This window comes from Gadus chalcogrammus, chromosome 16 (genome assembly GCF_026213295.1).
Source record: "Gadus chalcogrammus isolate NIFS_2021 chromosome 16, NIFS_Gcha_1.0, whole genome shotgun sequence".
Lineage (NCBI taxonomy): Eukaryota > Metazoa > Chordata > Actinopteri > Gadiformes > Gadidae > Gadus > Gadus chalcogrammus.
The window spans coordinates 2,989,034-3,012,284 of NC_079427.1; the positions used below are offsets into that span (position 1 = coordinate 2,989,034).

Here is a 23,251-nt window from a genome sequence, read left to right on the forward strand (position 1 = left end):
TTGGCACCTGCCCACGTGGCCAAAAGTGCCCATACATGGCTTAATGACCATAGGATTACTTGTGCTTGATGGCCAGCAAACTAGAATAAAATAGAAAATGTATGGGGTATTGTCAAGATTATGATGAGAGACACGAGACCCAACCATGCAGACAAGCTGAAGGCCACTATCGAAGCACCCTGGGCTTCCATAACACATAACACATCTCATAACACACTCTATGCCACTCCGCATTGATGCATTAATTCATACAAAAGGAGCCCCAACCAAGTACTGAGTGCATATACAAGAACATTCTTTACAGAAAGCTGTCATTTTCGTATTGTATTAAGGGGAAGACTAGCTCCCTCCAGTGAACAGTCATGGACGCAAGTCGTTCTTGCTTACGGGCATTTATTAGCGGAGTCTTATCTTCCTCGATGCCATCAAACATGCCGTGAGAACTAAATAAAAGCATAGAAATCCTACATGAGTTACATAAATAAGAATATTATCACAGAGAACACCACATGATAATTACACATTAAATGAACTATGCAAACCTCATTGGCCGCGTAAACTCCAGGGAGAGAAACAGGTAACACGGAGGCAACTTCTCTCCTGTGTGTCTCTCTGTGAACTAACAAATGTAGTGAGTTACCACTTATCTCAACGAGCGGCAATTGGCTCGGCATGCGCTGCATGCTCCGATGCTGGTGCTACAGCAATAAATGTCTGCACCTCAGAACAATAGTTCCGCTATACATTACATGAACAGGTAAGCTTGTAAACATGTTTCTGCTGGCAGCTACAAAGAGACTAATCAGGGAATGAGTTGCAGGTGGGAAGATAAACGCACAGCTGAGGGGAATGTGGTGACTGCAGGCTGGCGATGTGAAGTGAGGGGAAAAGTCTAAGCACATCTAGTGCAGTGTTTCCCAAACTTTCTTTCTGGGGTCTCCATTTTTTTTTAAATTACAACCATCACGATCCAACAAATTTGTGCATAAATGATCATTCCTGAATGTTTTTACTGCCAATTCCGCAACCCATCATATATGAAGTTAAACCAGCCATTTCAAAGAGATGAATCACAACTTTGTTTTATGCACTTGTTATTGAAAACATAATACACGTATTAAATACTTTATAAATGAGACCAAATAAATGCTTTTAGGCGGAGTTAACATCAACTTGTTTTGGCTATCTCATTATTTTTATTTCCTCTCATCAGTAAAACAAACACAATGTACCTCAGCCTTTCAACTAGATTCAATGTTATAAGTAAAATTATCAGACCAATACAAACATTCAGTACTATCAAAAACATGCTTATTGTTGAAATGTAAAATGCTAATGTGTAAAGAAATTGGTGACCGAATTTATGTGAGTCGCGACCCATTCTTTGGGAAAGACTGATCTAGTGGACAAGGAGAGATCAAACACCTAACAATATGAAGACAAAGACAGACCATGACACACTTCGGAAATTCAGCTTGATTATTTGGGCTACTTTGAGCAAACGCTGAAACAATTCAGTTTAGCAGAAGTAAACTGAGGAAGTCTCTGGATTTGTCTTTCAGGAATATCAAAATACATTGAACACACACCAGTTAAATAGTATATCACAATAACATAATATGACCTAATACTATGAATACATAATTACTGCTATTACAGCCTATGTTAAGTCAGTTTAACCTGTATAATATACCGTCTATGTGCGTTAAACCCACACTGGAGCTCCACTGACCACGCAGTTCTTTACCTGCTTTTTTTACTGTTGTAGACAGTAGGATACAGTACTAACCAGTGATTTTAACACTTTGGAAACTTTTTGAAACGTGAGATTTCATTGCATGCATTAACATTGGTCTTCTGACAAGCTGTATATTGAAATACATCAATTTATTTTGAGCATCGACCTCAAACGTTCAGCTGTGGCGCTGAATGTTGTAAGAACTTTCGCAATACTGGTACTCACTAAACCCAGGGCTGTTCTTGATGTTTTGTGAATGTTTCTAATTATGAATATAGTTTTAATTTTTGAGATCATGTTTTCAAATTCATAGACAATTTAATTTAGATAGCACACTTCTAACAGGCCCTTCAGAGTGCTTTACATAGGAATAGTCTGCAATAAGGCTGCACTATGTACGTTTTTATGCTATTATCCCTGGGTCTACACAAAAAATAGAGCGCAAGGACCTACTGAGCCGCTCTGATCTCCACCGGCTGCAGCAGAGACTGGAACGAGTCTGTCCGCTACATATCCTGCAGTTTAAGGCACAAGGTGAACAAACTCCCCATTTGAAAGTTTTTAGAACTGCGAAAATGGATTTTCCTTAGAGAAACGCAGCTAGTGCATCCTCTAGTTTTTCTGGTGTAATAGTTGTTATTGAGTCTAATTCTGCAGTAGACTGGGGAGGGCATGGATGGGTTTATCCTAGATGTTAACGATTCCACTCGTTGTTTCGAGAGACGACGAATGTGTTTACAGCAGCGGCTGAATCTAATAAAATAATCATAATCTATGACTCAGTACAAGATTTGCCTGCTTAGGTCATCTACGACACAGACAGTCCCCACAGTCCATTCCATTGTCATTTCCTTAGAGGTCCAGGCTGATCCGTGTAACGAAACCGAATGGGATGTCCCGTTATCATGATGGCTAGGATGGCTAGCTAGTCATGGGTCCAATGCAGAGATCTAATTGAATAAGAATAACTTAATACCAAAAACAATTTTTATTATCTTATTTTTATCCTGTTATGTTCTTTACAGAGAATGAGAAATATATGCACACAGTGTGTTTCAGTGGAGGTCACGATTCCGTTAGAGGGGTCGGTTTAGCTCAGGGACACCTGAGCAAGACAACCCTAACTGCTCCTGACGAGCTGGCTGTCTCCGTCGGTGTGTCAATGTGTGTATTAACCGATGTAAGTCGCTTTGGATAAACGCGTCTGCTAAATGCCCTAATTGTAGTTGTAATTGTAGAACCTTGGCCTCCACTGAAACTGTGTCTGCTCCACAACTTCCTCAAGTAGGCCTACTTCTTATGATTACACAACATAACAATCAGACTTTGACCTCCGTGTATTATGTTTTATGACGCATCATCTGACGTGGCATTACGTTTTCAGGAACACAACTCGGCAGTTCCCATGAGGGGTCAAACGAGTGGCCTCATCAACAACTCTGACGTCAGCCTTTCCCATGGAAAACACAAGAATCTAGAGGGGACATGCATTGATAAAGGTAGACCTATGCTATACTAATACCATGCTAATGTTAATTGTGACAGCTAGTTTTCATTTGGTTTTAGTCATAGTCTTTTGACTTAAATGCAATTTAGTTTTTGTCGTATTTTAGTCATCTGAATTGTTTTAGTTTTAGTCTAGTATTTGTAGACTAAATATTATTTTGATTTTAGTCGACTAAAATCTTACGGGTTAAAGTGTAAAGCATTAATTAAACGTTTGTCTAGAATTTCCAAACTCATATACTCCTAGAGGAAACATATATTAACCTGGTATTATGGAATGGTATTAAGGTTTGAACCTGCAATATACAAACAGACTTAACTGTTAATGAAACGTCGTAATTTATCTTAAAATCAAATACAAATATAACCAAGTCCCATATAAATAAATAACACGGTCCTGCTTTTTCATTGCAGACTACAAAAAACACGGCAGACGCGTCACTCCAGGCGCATGTGTAGGGGCGCGAGTTTGCGCGGGGGAAAAATTAGCTTTAAGCCGGGTGCAAAGTTCTAGCAATGATATATGTGTCGGTGTAGAAAGTCAATTGCACTGGGTGCAAGAAAGGGCCCAAATTCTTCAGGAGCAAATCACTTTGCTAAATAACACGTACAATTATTTCAATATATACGGACATTATGCATGATGTTGATGTTGTGGTATATATTTAAATTGTACCTAATGTAGGCTGACATGAAAACCGTCGAAATTTAGGACACGTAGAGAACTCGCTTGGCCGTTGTGGCTCTTTGATCAAACACTAAAACAGTTTGGTTTAGCAGTAGTAAACTGAGGAAGTACATTCTTTTTTTTCTGTATTTATTAGAAAGTAGAAAAAATTATTAATTCCATTTGCAAATTCTCTTGATTTGTCTTTCAGGACTTGTACAGAATCGTTCTAAACCTGTTAAGAAGAAGCCGTCATGCAGTAGCAGACGGGGGAGCTGTCCCGGTGAGTGCTGCCTGACAGTGTATCACGAGGCCAAATGTTATTGGAGGGCTTAATGTACACATTACTCTTACACTGGACATGCTGTCGGTTTTGTTACTGACAGTAATTATTTATCCTGACAGAGGAGATGCACGTCAAGTCACAACATGAAAAATGCGAAGCAGCTCAGCAGGTGAATTTCAACCTAATACATTTCTTTCCATTATATTTACATAAATTACTTTAAAGATAATAAGTTGTGTTGCTTTTTATTGTTGTTTGCTTCTGATTTTTTACAGAGCCCTGAGTATGTGAAGGTTACCCCAACGGAGATTTCAAAGTGGTGCTTCAAGTGAGTGACATTCGGTCCCATGGGGTTATCTGAATAATACGGTCCCAACCACAAACAGATTCTGTTGTTATATGGATGTGTGTGTGTGTGTGTGTGTGTGTGTGTGTGTGTGTGTGTGTGTGTGTGTGTGTGTGTGTGTGTGTGTGTGTGTGTGTGTGTGTGTGTGTGTGTGTGTGTGTGTGTGTGTGTGTGTGTTAGGGTACAGCTGGAAGGCGAGGGGACCTATGAGTGTTCGGCTACAGGTCTGGTGTTTGAAGTGTCGGAGCAGGCTCTGGTCCGCTACTCGGTTCTGTCCTGGTCTGAATCCTCTGAGTTCCTCCATGACTCCTGGAGACCTGCTGGATCGATTTATGATGTGGATGTGGTCAACAAGGATCCATCTGTGCTCAAGTTTATCCATTTCCCCCACTCTCTGTGCCTTACTGGTGAGAATATAATTAGAGTGAGGGGGGGGGGGGGGGATTAATGAGCCGAATACTGCATGTGTGTGCATGGCAGCTTTTGTAACCTCGTTCCCAGGAGTTCTCGTCCAGCGACGTAATGCCTTGAACGGGATTCTCCAAATTAGAGTTATTGGCGAGAGAGAGGGAGGGAATTTTGATAGTTGGATCTCTGTTTCTGTTCCATGTTCCAGATATTGCTTTGTCAAACTTTCCGTAAAAAAAATCACACAATCATGCGTTTTACTTTCGCATGAATTACACTCTGAATTATGGTATTTCATGTACATACTGGCTATGATCGTTTCCCAACAGGCTAGAATAATGTTATGTTATGCTAACGTTTCCACAGAACCTGAGCATGAGCTCAGCTTCAGTGTTCTGCACGTAAAGGGCAGCCATGCCAACATGGAGCCTACGGTGGACTTCACGGCGAGCCATGTTAAATGGCGCGTGTCCTCGCTTTCTCCTGTGGGTCCCATCATTCCGAGCCATCAGCATGCGAAGCACCACGGGGCGGTGCTGGTTTACAAGCATCAGGACCATCTAGAACAATTCTGCTTCCATGTGTTTTTGGCCCCGAACAACAAATCTGACATCAAGGTGACAAGGCAAATGGACCAATGAGTCAGTAATGGAACGAGAGTCCTGGTTATAGACTAAGATAGGCTGGACTGGGCTTTTCAAGAACTGGCAAGGCTGGACTGGGCTATTCAAGAACTGGCAAGGCTGGACTGGGCTAGTCAAGAACTGGCCAGGCTGGACTAGACTACATTTTGCTTGACTGGATTGGTCTAGGCCAGACTAGGCGCGGTTAGAGTGGAGTAGACTTGGCTAGATAACTCAGTTGAGGGTTAGAGGTTCCATCTGTCTTTCTGTTTCCATCATTTGTTATCTTGAAAATGAATCTCATCTTACATATTACTTTTTCCTTCTCACTCTTCCTCCCATTCTCCATCTCTGATCATATGTTCCTACACATCCTGTTCCTGTGTGTTCAGGCTATTGAAGAACAGGTGCTCTCTTCTGGTAAGAAATTGATCAATATGCACCTATCGGCCGCCTGTAGGCTGGAAGAGAAGAACTACCAACTCGAAAGCAAGCCAGAAGGGAAAATTATGCCTTCGGTATGTGTTGTGAACCCATTCAATCTAATTTGCATGTACATAATCCTGCACTGCTGTGCAGTCCATAAAGAGTGTGTGTGTGTGTGTATGTGTGTGTGTGTGTGTGTGTGTGTGTGTGTGTGTGTGTGTGTGTGTGTGTGTGTGTGTGTGTGTGTGTGTGTGTGTGTGTGTGTGTGTGTGTGTGTGTGTGTGTGTGTGTTTGCACACACACAGCAAATAGAATTCATCACTGAAGGAACAATGCTGAAGGGCTTCTTTGTAGCCACCTTCGATCAGCCTCCCCCTTTCGAATTGTTTCTCATGGACCCAGACATTAACCAGGAATTATGGACTGCTAGAATCACAAAAGGTTACAGAAGTACACAATTTAATTTTGTGTTTTTTATGGTTTGCATCGTAAGACTATGTGATGATGTTCTTCGTGGCAAATCCTAGGGGACTGGGCGGACAAGGAGGAACCAAAGCCAAGGAAAATAACGGAAGGTATCACTTCACACGTTTCTTAGTGGTGCAGTGTTCTTTGGATCATTGTTGTTCAGTCATTCGGACGACAGGTATACATTATCGATGACATCCGCCTTTTCTTCTTGCAGTGCAGAGCTCATGCCAAAAAAAGAAGGCCCGTTTGGAAGTGATGCCGAATAACATTCCTTTGTTGCCAGGTGAGCCTTGGAAGGTGATGCAATTAAATAATTAATAGAAGTTAACATTAACAATTAGCTAGTAACAATAGTTTCTATATAACGTTATTACATAGCAACTATTTGCCATAGCTAGTTGTTAATGATGTTAATGGCCTAATATGTAACATTAATGCATCTAAATAACAAAAAACAACTAGACCTATGATGTATATATCGATGTTGTATCCTTACATTATCCAAATTGTTTCCAAAAATGTTCAAACCCAGAAAAATCTGTAGTTTTATCCATGCTAAAGGTCACTTTGTAATTATATAGAAGTATTGACCAAGCGATGGCTCAATAGAGAGGATTTGCTGCTGTCCTACCCTCTCCTGGGCAGGTAGGCCTAAACATCACAAGACACACGGGACTCATACCGGTGATTACCGTCACATCACTGTAGTCGGTGTAATGTGTATGGTAATGTTGTGAAGTTACAAGAACGTTCAACATGCTCAAAGTTATCTTTAGAATGATTGTTTGACCACTGGGCTATAACACAGCACTGGGCTACCACACGTTACATTGTTTTGATTACAAAACCCCTAGCGGCAGAAATGACATACGATATCTTTAATGTTAATATCGCACTCAATTCTTTATGAGTTTTAAGTTTGCATGCACTTTGAGTAGAAACTAAGTTGGAAATGTTCCCAGTGTATTTATCAAATGAATGAATAACCATGGTGTCTATTTTCCAGAAACAAACCGAGGTCAGGCTCTGTCCGGTAAGCAGCTCCTGCAGGTGGCCGAAACGCTGGGACAGGAGTGGAGGCGGGTGGGCGTCTACTTGGACCTGAGCACCACAGATCTGGACGACATCAAGGCAGAGGAAGCGGATGTGACCATGCAAAAACTGAAGATGTTGGAGCTGTGGAAGCGCCGAACACCAAGCGAGGCCACAGCACAGGACCTGCTGAGAGGTCTGGAGGACCTGAAGGACCTACCTGTCGAGACCCGTCAGTTATTGAGAGGTAACGCACTTCACCCCCAGTCTGCAGATCGCGTCATGTTGTTAATTTCGAGTTTTTCGCCTAATAAAAAAATCATGAAATATTTTTTGCGAAGACTACACATACATTTAGAATCGATTGTGGATTTTTGACTGATTTAGCCTGTGAATCATCCAGTTTTAATCAAATACAATCAGGTACCTTCGTGGTAGTTCACCTTGTCACTAATCTCCCTGGTCACGAGTGGTATAAAATGGCGGTACTAATATTCAGTTTATTCCACACACAGTCTTACCGCATCCATAGTATTAAACTACATTCACATTTATTTTCTGTGCTTGAATATATATTTTCATACATGAATATAGATGCTTTTGATTTTGACGGTGTGCTGTGGAATCGCAACCGTTTCGTTTTGGATACCAACGTGTGATTGGCCTACTTTTAGTTATTGAACAGGGAAGCAACCCCAAAAACCTAGAAAACGAACGTCTCCAAGAGCCAACAGAGACACTTCCACTAATCATTATCCCCCATCAGCCAACTGCCGTTCGCCACACTATTTATACTTGCAAGTTAGATTAAAAGTGAAGCTCCAATATATTTTAATTGTCTAAATACATATATATGTTGATTTGGAGTCAAACAACAAAGCGTGTCCTTACCATATGAGGTTAAATCCATCCGCTTTTTGGGTGTGATTCTTATTAGAAAAGGCCACATATTCACATAGGAAACGATGTAAATAGTTGACGAATTTGTTTTCCCCAGTTGTTCTTGCTTTTCATGTCATTTATTCGTTATGCGCCCGGTGTCAAGGGAGCTCTACACTAAACGTCCAGATCCATACTCCCAACAGAGGGGACGCCATGCCCCATGAGGCTGCATATAGAGAGAGAATCTCACTTCTGTGATATGATGTGAAACAAGATGGAGGGTTGTGGGGATGTGGAATGATTCTTCAGGTGTTAGTTTGCTTTGATATTCAATTCAATATATTTGTGGTTGTTACTGCTTTCTGAAGTATACTGATGTGCACTCATTTCCTTTCTGTTTTTGTTTCCTCAGACTGGATAAATGGTACCCTGACACAACCAGGTCGCTAAGCAAATGCGTAACAGTGTGTTTTATTTTTCTTTGGCTCAAAAACAAAGAAGCAGTAGCCTGACTGCTATGTTCAAGGCAGTATGTTTTTTATGTTCATCGTTTAATTGCACTATAAGCTTTTATTTTGTTTCGTCCTGTTTTGATCAGTATATGCCAATGTTGTTATCAATAAAAAAACATTTTCACAAGGCAAGCCGATGCACTTCTCCATGGTGATAAGAGCATTAAAATGAGAACAATTAATGGGACGAAGAAATCAAGGGATATTTAGCATAGAAAAAAGAATTGCGACTAATCATAAGTTAACTATGACAATAATGTGATTAATCACGATTAAATATTTTAATCGCTTGACAGCACTAAAGCTGTTGGGTCAACAATGAAAATTCAGTAGATTCATGTGTAATGTTATTCATGGCACCTGAAAAAATAGGTGTATGATGTCAGAACATTTGAATAAACATAGTATATATGCGCTTCGAAATTCCTCCTGCTATTGACGCTATTCATTTATATGACGCCATAAAAGAACAAATTAGCTAAGCATCGAACGACCCTCATTATTTATGTATAATGAGGATTGTTCAATGCTTAGCTCATTTGTTCTTTTGTGACATAAGTAAGTAACAAAGGCTGTAAGTAAAATGACTATTTATATAATTATGATTCTTGTTATGGCCTAGTTGTGGTATTCTGTAGGTCAGTAGTCTTTAGTGTGTGACAGTGGAACGACTCTGAAATTAAGGCCCTTAATTGTCTTCAAATGTTGATGGGATGTTGACGGCGAAGGGAACGGCTTTATTTGAAATAATATGGACATTTGACACGTGTTATTATTTGATGTGTAAGGTTTACAAAATTGGGCATATTTATGTATCATCCGATTATTTTAATTGTATTGCAAAATGTATTAGGCCTTTAACTATTATGAAATTAGGCAAGATATTTCTTAATTGCAAAGAACATTGATCTGGCATTATAGGCCTATGTGTATCATCATTTCTTTTTTAAATTGTTATTTTAAACTCCACATTTAGGTGGCGACAGGGATACATGCATTATGCCTATAAAAAGGTATGAAAAGTTTCTTGACCACGGATGGAATGCGCGTCATCTTTCTGCGGGACCTCGATCCTCTGTCGGGAAGATCTCTAGCTCCACCTGGTGGCAGTTTCCTCCCCTAGGGAGCATTGACCAGTCAAGTCAATTTTTGTTAATTATTGTTCCCTGGTCGACAGGTGCGCGTTTGTCCTGGCTGTAGCGTAGGTCATCATCAGAAGGCTCAAACGAAGCATTGTTTTCAAGCTGGGAACAAAGGCTTAGGTCGGGAGAATATCATAGTTTCCAGATACTCATTGTGTATTGGTAGACTGTATTATGAGACTAACTGGTAGGCTACTGGTGGGAGGTGAACCACTGCAGCTGGAAGGTGAAGGACAAGGCGGATGATACGTTTAGGGGGTTTCATTTTTTCTTTGCCACGACATACAAAAATAGATGGCAATCAACTACTGAAATATTTTCTAAATAACGCACATCTTGCGGCAGCCCAACGGTCTAACGAGCAGTTGAATAACCATAGACCTCTGAAAAATAAGTCCCGCCTCCGAGGCTCCTGGTTCCATCTGTCAAATGTCTATGGGAAATAAATAACATGGCGTTTTTGAATGACCGTACATAACAAACTCTTTAGGTGGCGAAAAAGTAAAACCTGCGTCACGAACCCTGCGTTGAACTAGGCATAGGCCTACACACTTTATCCATCTAGTTTCGACTGGGTTTTTGGTTTGTCGGTCCGGTTAAAGTAGTAAACGACTATTAGGCCTTGGATACTTTAGTGCTTTTAAATGTCCTCGCGAATTAAATCGTGTCTCGTGATAAGTTTATGAATACGAAATGATGGCCTTTAAACAAAACGTCTTTGAGATATTTGAAAGGAATTTCCCCGTCCGAAACCAACCTGGTGCGTCAGGTGTGCACGATACACGTCAAGGTAAAGACATGAATCGAAACCAAAAAATAAAGGAGGTATTCTCTGAAATCGAAAGCAGATTCATGTTTGTCGATATTGTATCTTAAGGAAGCCACATAGCCCGTGCTGACCGCAAACGATGGAAGGTAAGCGTTTTGGTTTTGGTGTACACTATTGAAATTCCATAGGTAATATACTGTAGTGGTCGGTAGGACTATATACTGTGCTATTGCAAAGAAACATTACTAAATCTTGACTGATTTCAGATTAAGTGTCCTTTCACTGTAGATTCGGTTCACTCCTGTATTCTACGTTCAACCCTTCACTGTCGGTGATCGCATGATGAATTTACTCACTTTCCAACGGATCCTTAACACTATGCGCATTTTTTTTATCTTAACATGTTGCTGCTTGTGTGGGATTTATTAATAAGACTCAGTGGGCGCCCCTTTCTGGTAGACCTAACTTTTCAATGTGTCGTCTTTGGACAAAACAAAAGCAATAGGCTACGATACGAAATACTGCTACGGGTTGTCAGGATGGAAATTAGATCAATAACTGCGGGATAGTCCTACCCGGAGAGGCTGAATTGCATTATTGTGACGATAATGGTGCTCTTATTATGAACAGGTTGGTCTGCATCAGGTGTGCACACACAAATTACTGTAAAGTTAGTGCATAAAAGAAAGACGAATAAGTAATTAAATTATCTATATCTATCTATTCTGCGCTATACAACTGTATATTCGGGAGTTGTCTACGTGTTAATGTGTGACGACGAAAATATGGCGGTCTTCATGTGAACTCGTTGCAGGCCATTGTAACTGATTGATACCAAACCTGCAAAACAAGTTTGAGGTTAAAATGCATCTGAACTTAGTCAGGTACGCCTCCAATGTTTACTGTAAACTATGGAAGGTAAGCCGAGTTTTTTTTTTAACTACATTTGTACTTTTTAACATTTTGATGTACACTATTACTGTATGATATGATGCGCATTGGTTGTGAATGTATTGGTGTCTAAAGCATCAGTGTCAAGTGTTTAGTAGTAGGGCCTACTGTTGTGGTCGATCCATTCTATTGTAACATTACTAAATGACTTCTTCTGGAGTTCTCAGTAGCGGTTCCTGGCCGAGCAAACGATCTCGGGGCCCTGGTCCTTCCTCATCAGCGAGGAATAAAGACAGAGCCATGGTGATGAGCAGTGCAGAAATTAAAAGAAAACTCGATCAAAAAAAACCATACCTTTCCGTCATGGGAAGCAGAGTATCTGTTCATAGAGTTAAAAGGCCATCATTGAATGATGATGTATGTGAGCCCTCTTTATCTTGAAAGTTGCCCATCCCTGCTCTATATATTATCAAAATCTAAACCCCAAAAATGCATACGAACCTTACACTTGATATAACCCAATAACGAGAAACTACTTATTTTTATGGAAAGTTTAGCTAATATAGCATATTTTGAGATACACAATCTTTGTAATGGCAACCAAACCGTGGTTGGGTTTTCCTATAACCCCAAGATCCCAGGTTTCTTGTCCTTTTGCCACACGGAGAAAGCTGGTGATGGCATTGTTTGACGCGCAGTTTGTGTCCAAAAAAGAGTAAGAGTTTGACTGTCCAAGGCCGTCATTTATTGTAAATGAAATATAACAAATTAAGGATGCAAAGCAGTAGGGTTAGGGTCAAGTTGCACAGTTCACAAACAGACGGTCAATAACTGTATCTGCTTGCCAGCCTTCTCCTCGTCATGCACTTCCGTCACCTATTTAAAGGGGGCACCATCAGCACCTGTCGCAGGTGTGCACTCACCACAGGTGGGAAAGAAGGGGTAATTAGTGAGTCAGTCAAAACATAAAAAACTTAAATGCGGCTCCTACACGCTTAGTGATGAGATAAGTTGTGGGGACAAGGTGGTATGACAAATGGTTTGATATTTACAGAGGTTAAGAAGAGTTTAATCAATGGCTCCTAAATTACTCAATGGAAACAAGACTGAGGCCCCGCTCATCGGATCCAAATCCACCCTCACTAAATCACAACACACCCCAGCTCCACTCATAATCATCGATGGATTCCCAGTACCCTTCTCCTCCAAAGTCAAGAGCCTCGGCGTCATCCTGGACAACACCCTCTCATTCGCACCACATATTCACAACATCACCCGGACTGCATTCTTCCACCTCCGCAATATCGCCAGACTCCGCCCATCACTGACCCAATCCAGCACTGAAATCCTAGTTCACTCATTTGTCACATCACGCATAGACTACTGCAACGCCCTCCTCACCGGACTCCCCACCAAACTCATCAACAGACTGCAGATCAATTAAGAACTCGGCCGCCCGGATCATCACCCGCACCAAATCATCTGACCACATCACCCCTGTCCTCATCCAACTTCACTGGCTCCCAGTACACTACCGCATCCAATACAAAACCCTACTCCTCACCTACAAATCTCTCCACAACCTAGCCCCCAGTTATCTCTGCGGCCTCCTCCAAGAATACACTCCCTCCCGCTCCCTCCGCTCAACCTCTGCTGGACTACTATGTATCCCCACATCACGACTCACTACAATTGGTGCCCGGTCATTCAGCTGTTCAGCACCCAGGCTCTGGAATTCCCTCCCCCCACACATAAAACAGTCAGACACCATTACAACCTTTAAGTCACAACTCAAAACTCACCTGTTCAAACTCGCACACAACGTCTAACTGATCACTGTTTTGATTGTTTGTTTGTTTTGTTTTGTCTTGTTTTTGTTTTATTTTTTATTTATTATATATATTTATTTATTTATTAATTTTTTTCCACAATGTCTCTCTTTTTTTAAACGATTTGTGATGCTCTGTAAGGTGACCTTGGGTGTCTTGAAAGGCGCCTCTAAATTAAATGTATTATTATTATTATTATTATTAAATTCTGAGGTCAATAATTCAGAACAATGTGTTGAACACCTTGCTTCAACAATCGGGTTTGCACGCCGTCATTTTTATATTGCCTTTTTGTTTTTTGATTTGACTGGAATCCAGTGATTCATTATCGAATGCAACCTCCCACTTGGAATGATTTTGTGCACTGTTTTCATCGAAAGACTGACAATCCTTTTTCATATCCTAGCACTTGGGCACGACAAGACGGTAGTAAAGCCAAAGAAACAAACGAGAGGTAAGTGCTTTACTGAGTGCTGCTGTGTTCCTTGGCTCATTGGTGTTGATGCTAGTGTGACAGGATAGCTTTTATAGTTTGGTAACCCTCACCTTAACCCCTAACACCCATTTCTAAAGGGGCAATATAAAAAATAATGTTGAGTGGTACATCATCAGAAGGTGGAACTTGACCTGCCTGATTGGGTTTTGTGTGTCTTTTTTAGGAGACAATAAAACCCTCTCCGCAGGCCGGGATCTGTCTGGTAAGCTGCTCCAGGATGTTGCAAAATCGCTGGGATGTAGGTGGGAGCAGGCGGCCCACCACCTGGGGCTGAAGAAGAGAGATCTGGACGAGATCAAGAAAGACAACAAAGATGAGTTCATGCAGAGACGGAACATGTTGCGGCTGTGGATGGACCAAAGACCAGGAAAGGCCACAGCACAGGACCTGCTGAGAGGTCTGGAAGGCCTGGAGGACCTACCTGTCGAGACTCGTCGGTTATTGAAAGGTAACGTACTTCACCCCCACACAGTGAACGTCTTTCATGCATGAGCATTGATCTATGAAACTCTGGCTAATGAGTGGACTTTTGTTGAGCTTTGTGTCGCATGAGTTTGGTTACATGGTTGTAAAGTGGCACGAAATCAGCCTTACCTGGTAATATTTACATAAAAATATATAAATATACACAAATAAAAATAGCTTTCTCCATCATCTTGATTCTATAGTGTAGCACCTAAAGCTGTTATCCTTTTATTGAGGCTAACACTGAATACAAATCCAATTTTTATTTTTATTCAGGTAAGAGTCGTGGTTCTTCTGGTTCTTCTCTCACGCTACATACCTCCAGGCTTCTCCAAACCTCTGTCTCACCCCCTTCTTGTTTTGTCTTTTTGCCAGAAGCCAGTGTTGAGATTGATGAAGATGATAAAGATGATGAAGGTGAGCAGTGTCACTCTTCCATTGAGCTTTGAATCTCAATGACGAGGTGATCTGACAACAGAAGTATTTCACTGGAGGTTAAAGAAATATATCCAGGTTCACTGAACCGGGAATGCTGCCTGCCAGTGTATCATGAGGCCAACTGTTATTGGAGCGCTTAATGTACACATTACCCTTACACTGGACATGCTGTTGGTTTTTCGTGTTCCAATCGGATAGTAGGATAACCAGGCAAGTATAATCAATCATAACTTCCCCCTTCAGGAGAGCAGAGCCAAGGACGAAAGAGCAGTCACTCAGGTGGGCCATGGAAGATGTTAAACGTTGTGTTGGATCGAGCCAAAATATTCATATTAATAAAAGCTACTTTTGTTGACCAGTAATCAATGTATTGCTAAGTTGAAACAAGGATCATAATTTTCCCATATAGAGAACAAGATATTGGTTTAATGTTTGTGTACGGCCTGCAATTATTATTTTTTAACTAATGGAAGTCGAAAAGTGTGAAGATACAAGCAAGTCATGAGAGGGTTCCTCAAAACCCTTTTACATAGGCTAAAAAACAATACAAAACCAATCACTGCCGATTAACAAACAGTGACTCCATGAAACTATTAGTTAAACACTAATTATGTGCTGTTGCAGATTTACTACCAAAAATGGAAAGCAGTAGCTAAGTTATGTTTGTATTTTGAAATAAGCCATAAGTTGAGCTTTCAACTAAACCCCCCATGATTGGTTGAGGAGGTGCTTTTAGACATTTCAGAGTCTGATTGATCCCTCTTTCACAGGGACGAGTCTCACAGAAGACACAGCAAGCATGTCCGTGGTGGACAGGTGTGAAGAGGACTGTTCTGATTCTGGTAAGAGTCGTGGTTCTTCTGGTTCTTCACTCTCGCTACATACCTCAAGTCTCTCCATGCCTCCTTCTGGCTCTCTTCTTGTTATGTCTTTTTGCCACACGCCAGTGCTGAGATTGAAGAAGATGATGAAGAGGATGAAGGTGAGCAGTGTCACTCTTCCATTGAGCTTTGAGTCTCAATGACGAGGTGATGTGACAACAGAAGTATTTCACTGGGGGTTAAAGAAACATTCCCGGTTCACTGAACCAGGATTTCTGCCTGCCAGTGTATCATGAGGCCAACTGTTATTGGAGCGCTTAATGTACACATTACCCTTACACTGGACATGCTGTCGGTTTTTCGTGTTCCAATCGGATAGTAGGATAACCAGGCAAGTTTAATCAATCATAACCTCCCCCTTCTCTTCAGTAGAGCAGAGCCAAGGACGAAAGAGTAGTAAGTCAGGTGAGCCATGGAAGATGTTTAAAGGAGACATATTATGGAGTTTTCCAAAAAAGTAAACATAGTATTTTAACCTTATTTTTTACATTGTTTTTGTATTATGAATAGCTTAATATTTTCTGGTATACCTGAACCATACTTACAAATTGGTGGAAGTGGATTTCCAATGGTCAATTAGGCTACAGATCTTGTTATAACGATAATTGAATAAAAGCTACACGTTAAATAATTTTATATTTATATATATATATAATATATACTTTAATATTAAATGAATTCAATATTAAACCAAAGCATTTCAATCGGGAGATTGTTTTAGACTTCAGAAGGGCTGCGCAGTGCACGCTCTCGCCCCCATATCGTTCTATTTCCCACAGTTTAGACTTGTAATTAATACGTTTCTTTTGTATTCAACGTGACTCCTTTCATTTTTTTTATCACTGTCTGGTGGCTAGTAGGCCTAGGCTATAACGTCACTCTGAGAGATGTGCACGGACACAATTAACGAGGCAGGGTTATTTGAAATAATTCATTAAGTTATCATGTGTGAGAGGTCATTCTTCCTCCTGAGTGTGTAGGGTGTGTTTTGACAACACAGTCTCACTTCGAGAACGTATACGACTGTTGGCAAGGGCACTTTAGCGTCGCTAGCTGACGGGAAAAGTACCCTTCGGCGTCGTCTGCAGATGGAGATATGGCATACAATGTTATTCCATACCCGGCGATGTTTGACGTTCAGAGCGGGTGCCCCAGCAGCCACACCTGTAGGCCTACTAACCCGACTACGGCTCTACGACGCTGTGAGCACCTTTCCTATTGGATCGTTTTAAGGATATTTATTTATTTATTTATTTGTTATCTAAGCTACGGAGACCACCAGACTTCCTCGAAGCAACGAGAATGGTCTATTAAATTCAAGATGGGTGTGCGTGAATAGGGATATAGTTCCATACCGTCAATATGAATTTCATTCAGGCTGTTCAATGGTCATGATACAGATCTTGTTATAACGATAATTGAATAAAAGCTATGGTCTACTTATAATATTATAACTAAATAATTGTATATTTCTCTCTCTATATCTATATATATATATATATATATATATATTTGGAGAGTGCCCCACATATTCTTATTTTACAGGACAACTAAAACAATGGCTCAAATCCAATCAGAAGTGTGACCACGAGCTGGACTGGACACTAATAGAACATTAAAGCATTTTTATATCCTGTCTGCATCTGGTATCTTTATGATTGTGTAATGTATTGTGTACGTTTACATATATGTTTACCATTTCTCTTGATGTGTCTTTCAGGACTTCGATCTAAACCTGTTAAGAAGCCGTCACACAGTAGCGGACCGGGGAGCCGTCCTGGGGAGCTGTCCTCGTCTCTGCCCCTCAAAATGCCTGCTAGTAACGGGATTCTGGGTGAGTTGAAGGCTCTTAGTTTTAGGAGTAATACATCTACCTGCATAACCCTCAAGATCAGGGATGGACAACTGGCGGCCTTTAAAAAAAGGTTTTATTTTTTAAACACAACTTACTTAATTTAGCGAGTCCTTGTAATTATGCTGTTCCCCGATAGAGGATGATTCCTAAGCAAACAATCTCGGGGCCCATGTTAAAAATGCATTTGAGCATGGAAAATAGGTACTTAATGTATGTCGGTTCAATAAACATGCAGACATATACACATATATACAAATATTTTGTTCTTATTTAGAATTATTTTGTAGCTTCTCTCATATCCGACTAGTTGAGGTACGCGTTCATGTGGCCCTCTGATGGTGATGCTGAAAATTGTTGGCCCTCTTTATCTTGAAAGTTGCCCATCCCTGCTCTATATCATCACAATCTTACCCCAAAAATTGCATACGAACCTAACACTTGATATAGCACAATACCGACCACCTATTTTTATGGAAAGTTGACCTAAAATAGCATATACTAAGTCTATCAAACAAACATCTTATTGATGATACATCCTATGGTTAAGAAGACTTTAATCAATGTCTCCTAAATTTTGTGCATGATTTTCATCTAAGGACTGACAATCCTTTTTCATATCCTAGCACTTGGGGACGACAAGACGGTAGTGAAGCCAAAGAAACAAACGAGAGGTAAGTGCTTTACTGAGTGCTGCTGTGTTCCTTGGCTCATTGGTGTTGATGCTAGTGACAGGTTACCTTTAATAATTTGGTAACCCTCACCTTAACCCCTCAAACCCATTTCTAAAGTGGTCAATCTAAATCTATATTTTTGTTCAGTGGTACATCGTCAGAAGGTGGAACTTGACCTACCTGTGTGTGGATTGTCTTTTTTTTTCTTTCCAGCCAGAAATAATGAAACCCTCTCCGCAGGCCGGGATCTGTCTGGTAAGCTGCTCCAGGATGTTGCAAAATCGCTGGGATGTAGGTGGGAGCAGGCGGCCCACCACCTGGGGCTGAAGAAGAGAGATCTGGACGAGATCAAGAAAGACAACAAAGATGAGTTCATGCAGAGACGGAACATGTTGCGGCTGTGGATGGACCAAAGACCAGGAAAGGCCACAGCACAGGACCTGCTGAGAGGTCTGGAAGGCCTGGAGGACCTACCTGTCGAGACTCGTCGGTTATTGAAAGGTAACGTACTTCACCCCCACACAGTGAACGTCTTTCATGCATGAGCATTGATCTATGAAACTCTGGCTAATGAGTGGACTTTTGTTGAGCTTTGTGTCGCATGAGTTTGGTTACATGGTTGTAAAGTGGCACGAAATCAGCCTTACCTGGTAATATTTACATAAAAATATATAAATATACACAAATAAAAATAGCTTTCTCCATCATCTTGATTCTATAGTGTAGCACCTAAAGCTGTTATCCTTTTATTGAGGCTAACACTGAATACAAATCCAATTTTTATTTTTATTCAGGTAAGAGTCGTGGTTCTTCTGGTTCTTCTCTCACGCTACATACCTCCAGGCTTCTCCAAACCTCTGTCTCACCCCCTTCTTGTTTTGTCTTTTTGCCAGAAGCCAGTGTTGAGATTGATGAAGATGATAAAGATGATGAAGGTGAGCAGTGTCACTCTTCCATTGAGCTTTGAATCTCAATGACGAGGTGATCTGACAACAGAAGTATTTCACTGGAGGTTAAAGAAATATATCCAGGTTCACTGAACCGGGAATGCTGCCTGCCAGTGTATCATGAGGCCAACTGTTATTGGAGCGCTTAATGTACACATTACCCTTACACTGGACATGCTGTTGGTTTTTCGTGTTCCAATCGGATAGTAGGATAACCAGGCAAGTATAATCAATCATAACTTCCCCCTTCAGGAGAGCAGAGCCAAGGACGAAAGAGCAGTCACTCAGGTGGGCCATGGAAGATGTTAAACGTTGTGTTGGATCGAGCCAAAATATTCATATTAATAAAAGCTACTTTTGTTGACCAGTAATCAATGTATTGCTAAGTTGAAACAAGGATCATAATTTTCCCATATAGAGAACAAGATATTGGTTTAATGTTTGTGTACGGCCTGCAATTATTATTTTTTAACTAATGGAAGTCGAAAAGTGTGAAGATACAAGCAAGTCATGAGAGGGTTCCTCAAAACCCTTTTACATAGGCTAAAAAACAATACAAAACCAATCACTGCCGATTAACAAACAGTGACTCCATGAAACTATTAGTTAAACACTAATTATGTGCTGTTGCAGATTTACTACCAAAAATGGAAAGCAGTAGCTAAGTTATGTTTGTATTTTGAAATAAGCCATAAGTTGAGCTTTCAACTAAACCCCCCATGATTGGTTGAGGAGGTGCTTTTAGACATTTCAGAGTCTGATTGATCCCTCTTTCACAGGGACGAGTCTCACAGAAGACACAGCAAGCATGTCCGTGGTGGACAGGTGTGAAGAGGACTGTTCTGATTCTGGTAAGAGTCGTGGTTCTTCTGGTTCTTCACTCTCGCTACATACCTCAAGTCTCTCCATGCCTCCTTCTGGCTCTCTTCTTGTTATGTCTTTTTGCCACACGCCAGTGCTGAGATTGAAGAAGATGATGAAGAGGATGAAGGTGAGCAGTGTCACTCTTCCATTGAGCTTTGAGTCTCAATGACGAGGTGATGTGACAACAGAAGTATTTCACTGGGGGTTAAAGAAACATTCCCGGTTCACTGAACCAGGATTTCTGCCTGCCAGTGTATCATGAGGCCAACTGTTATTGGAGCGCTTAATGTACACATTACCCTTACACTGGACATGCTGTCGGTTTTTCGTGTTCCAATCGGATAGTAGGATAACCAGGCAAGTTTAATCAATCATAACCTCCCCCTTCTCTTCAGTAGAGCAGAGCCAAGGACGAAAGAGTAGTAAGTCAGGTGAGCCATGGAAGATGTTTAAAGGAGACATATTATGGAGTTTTCCAAAAAAGTAAACATAGTATTTTAACCTTATTTTTTACATTGTTTTTGTATTATGAATAGCTTAATATTTTCTGGTATACCTGAACCATACTTACAAATTGGTGGAAGTGGATTTCCAATGGTCAATTAGGCTACAGATCTTGTTATAACGATAATTGAATAAAAGCTACACGTTAAATAATTTTATATTTATATATATATATATAATATATACTTTAATATTAAATGAATTCAATATTAAACCAAAGCATTTCAATCGGGAGATTGTTTTAGACTTCAGAAGGGCTGCGCAGTGCACGCTCTCGCCCCCATATCGTTCTATTTCCCACAGTTTAGACTTGTAATTAATACGTTTCTTTTGTATTCAACGTGACTCCTTTCATTTTTTTTATCACTGTCTGGTGGCTAGTAGGCCTAGGCTATAACGTCACTCTGAGAGATGTGCACGGACACAATTAACGAGGCAGGGTTATTTGAAATAATTCATTAAGTTATCATGTGTGAGAGGTCATTCTTCCTCCTGAGTGTGTAGGGTGTGTTTTGACAACACAGTCTCACTTCGAGAACGTATACGACTGTTGGCAAGGGCACTTTAGCGTCGCTAGCTGACGGGAAAAGTACCCTTCGGCGTCGTCTGCAGATGGAGATATGGCATACAATGTTATTCCATACCCGGCGATGTTTGACGTTCAGAGCGGGTGCCCCAGCAGCCACACCTGTAGGCCTACTAACCCGACTACGGCTCTACGACGCTGTGAGCACCTTTCCTATTGGATCGTTTTAAGGATATTTATTTATTTATTTATTTGTTATCTAAGCTACGGAGACCACCAGACTTCCTCGAAGCAACGAGAATGGTCTATTAAATTCAAGATGGGTGTGCGTGAATAGGGATATAGTTCCATACCGTCAATATGAATTTCATTCAGGCTGTTCAATGGTCATGATACAGATCTTGTTATAACGATAATTGAATAAAAGCTATGGTCTACTTATAATATTATAACTAAATAATTGTATATTTCTCTCTCTATATCTATATATATATATATATATATATATTTGGAGAGTGCCCCACATATTCTTATTTTACAGGACAACTAAAACAATGGCTCAAATCCAATCAGAAGTGTGACCACGAGCTGGACTGGACACTAATAGAACATTAAAGCATTTTTATATCCTGTCTGCATCTGGTATCTTTATGATTGTGTAATGTATTGTGTACGTTTACATATATGTTTACCATTTCTCTTGATGTGTCTTTCAGGACTTCGATCTAAACCTGTTAAGAAGCCGTCACACAGTAGCGGACCGGGGAGCCGTCCTGGGGAGCTGTCCTCGTCTCTGCCCCTCAAAATGCCTGCTAGTAACGGGATTCTGGGTGAGTTGAAGGCTCTTAGTTTTAGGAGTAATACATCTACCTGCATAACCCTCAAGATCAGGGATGGACAACTGGCGGCCTTTAAAAAAAGGTTTTATTTTTTAAACACAACTTACTTAATTTAGCGAGTCCTTGTAATTATGCTGTTCCCCGATAGAGGATGATTCCTAAGCAAACAATCTCGGGGCCCATGTTAAAAATGCATTTGAGCATGGAAAATAGGTACTTAATGTATGTCGGTTCAATAAACATGCAGACATATACACATATATACAAATATTTTGTTCTTATTTAGAATTATTTTGTAGCTTCTCTCATATCCGACTAGTTGAGGTACGCGTTCATGTGGCCCTCTGATGGTGATGCTGAAAATTGTTGGCCCTCTTTATCTTGAAAGTTGCCCATCCCTGCTCTATATCATCACAATCTTACCCCAAAAATTGCATACGAACCTAACACTTGATATAGCACAATACCGACCACCTATTTTTATGGAAAGTTGACCTAAAATAGCATATACTAAGTCTATCAAACAAACATCTTATTGATGATACATCCTATGGTTAAGAAGACTTTAATCAATGTCTCCTAAATTTTGTGCATGATTTTCATCTAAGGACTGACGATCCTTTTTCATATCCTAGCACTTGGGGACGACAAGACGGTAGTAAAGCCAAAGAAACAAACGAGAGGTAAGTGCTTTACTGAGTGCTGCTGTGTTCCTTGGCTCATTGGTGTTGATGCTAGTGACAGGTTACCTTTAATAATTTGGTAACCCTCACCTTAACCCCTCAAACCCATTTCTAAAGTGGTCAATCTAAATCTATATTTTTGTTCAGTGGTACATCGTCAGAAGGTGGAACTTGACCTACCTGTGTGTGGATTGTCTTTTTTTTTCTTTCCAGCCAGAAATAATGAAACCCTCTCCGCAGGCCGGGATCTGTCTGGTAAGCTGCTCCAGGATGTTGCAAAATCGCTGGGATGTAGGTGGGAGCAGGCGGCCCACCACCTGGGGCTGAAGAAGAGAGATCTGGACGAGATCAAGAAAGACAACAAAGATGAGTTCATGCAGAGACGGAACATGTTGCGGCTGTGGATGGACCAAAGACCAGGAAAGGCCACAGCACAGGACCTGCTGAGAGGTCTGGAAGGCCTGGAGGACCTACCTGTCGAGACTCGTCGGTTATTGAAAGGTAACGTACTTCACCCCCACACAGTGAACGTCTTTCATGCATGAGCATTGATC

At 40.8% G+C, this 23,251-nt stretch overlaps 2 protein-coding genes and 1 long non-coding RNA gene across 5 annotated transcripts in view; all 3 read left to right on the forward strand.

Annotated features, from left to right (window-relative positions):
* Positions 1-4,089: 4,089 nt before the first annotated feature.
* On the forward strand, positions 4,090-4,526 carry LOC130405451 (uncharacterized). Its single transcript, XR_008904336.1, has 3 exons — positions 4,090-4,194; positions 4,317-4,366; positions 4,473-4,526. It is a non-coding gene; the product is annotated as an uncharacterized LOC130405451 (long non-coding RNA).
* Positions 4,527-6,080: 1,554 nt separating this feature from the next.
* Positions 6,081-9,332, forward strand: LOC130406312 (uncharacterized). Its single transcript, XM_056611810.1, has 6 exons — positions 6,081-6,092; positions 6,313-6,441; positions 6,528-6,575; positions 6,686-6,754; positions 7,478-7,750; positions 8,798-9,332. The coding sequence occupies exons 2-6, from the start codon at positions 6,333-6,335 to the stop codon at positions 8,833-8,835; spliced, it is 537 nt and encodes a 178-aa protein (XP_056467785.1). The 5' UTR covers positions 6,081-6,092; positions 6,313-6,332; the 3' UTR covers positions 8,836-9,332.
* A 1,218-nt stretch (positions 9,333-10,550) lies between these two features.
* Positions 10,551-23,251, forward strand: part of LOC130405542 (uncharacterized) — a 44,363-nt gene continuing 31,662 nt past the window's right edge. For 2 of the 3 annotated variants that reach the window (XM_056610686.1, XM_056610687.1), the window contains exons 1-15: positions 12,502-12,627; positions 13,935-13,982; positions 14,188-14,472; positions 14,865-14,906; positions 15,171-15,206; positions 15,698-15,769; positions 17,529-17,642; positions 18,287-18,334; positions 18,548-18,835; positions 19,228-19,269; positions 19,534-19,569; positions 20,061-20,132; positions 21,892-22,005; positions 22,650-22,697; positions 22,911-23,198. In XM_056610686.1, coding sequence (XP_056466661.1) covers positions 12,561-12,627; positions 13,935-13,982; positions 14,188-14,472; positions 14,865-14,906; positions 15,171-15,206; positions 15,698-15,769; positions 17,529-17,642; positions 18,287-18,334; positions 18,548-18,835; positions 19,228-19,269; positions 19,534-19,569; positions 20,061-20,132; positions 21,892-22,005; positions 22,650-22,697; positions 22,911-23,198 — 1,600 coding nt within the window. In that variant the 5' untranslated portion in view covers positions 12,502-12,560. Of the gene's footprint in view, positions 10,955-12,501; positions 12,628-13,934; positions 13,983-14,187; positions 14,473-14,864; positions 14,907-15,170; positions 15,207-15,697; positions 15,770-17,528; positions 17,643-18,286; positions 18,335-18,547; positions 18,836-19,227; positions 19,270-19,533; positions 19,570-20,060; positions 20,133-21,891; positions 22,006-22,649; positions 22,698-22,910; positions 23,199-23,251 lie in introns of those variants that run through there. The other variant, XM_056610685.1, reaches the window with a different exon arrangement.

Excerpts from the sequence above, each read along its gene's own strand:
- LOC130406312 (XM_056611810.1), top strand. The coding sequence starts at position 6,333 with ATGCTGAAGGGCTTCTTTGTAGCCACCTTCGATCAGCCTCCCCCTTTC. Across the intron at positions 6,576-6,685 it reads GCCAAGGAAAATAACGGAAG|TGCAGAGCTCATGCCAAAAA; the intron begins GTATCACTTCAC and ends TTCTTCTTGCAG. Across the intron at positions 6,755-7,477 it reads TAACATTCCTTTGTTGCCAG|AAACAAACCGAGGTCAGGCT; the intron begins GTGAGCCTTGGA and ends TCTATTTTCCAG.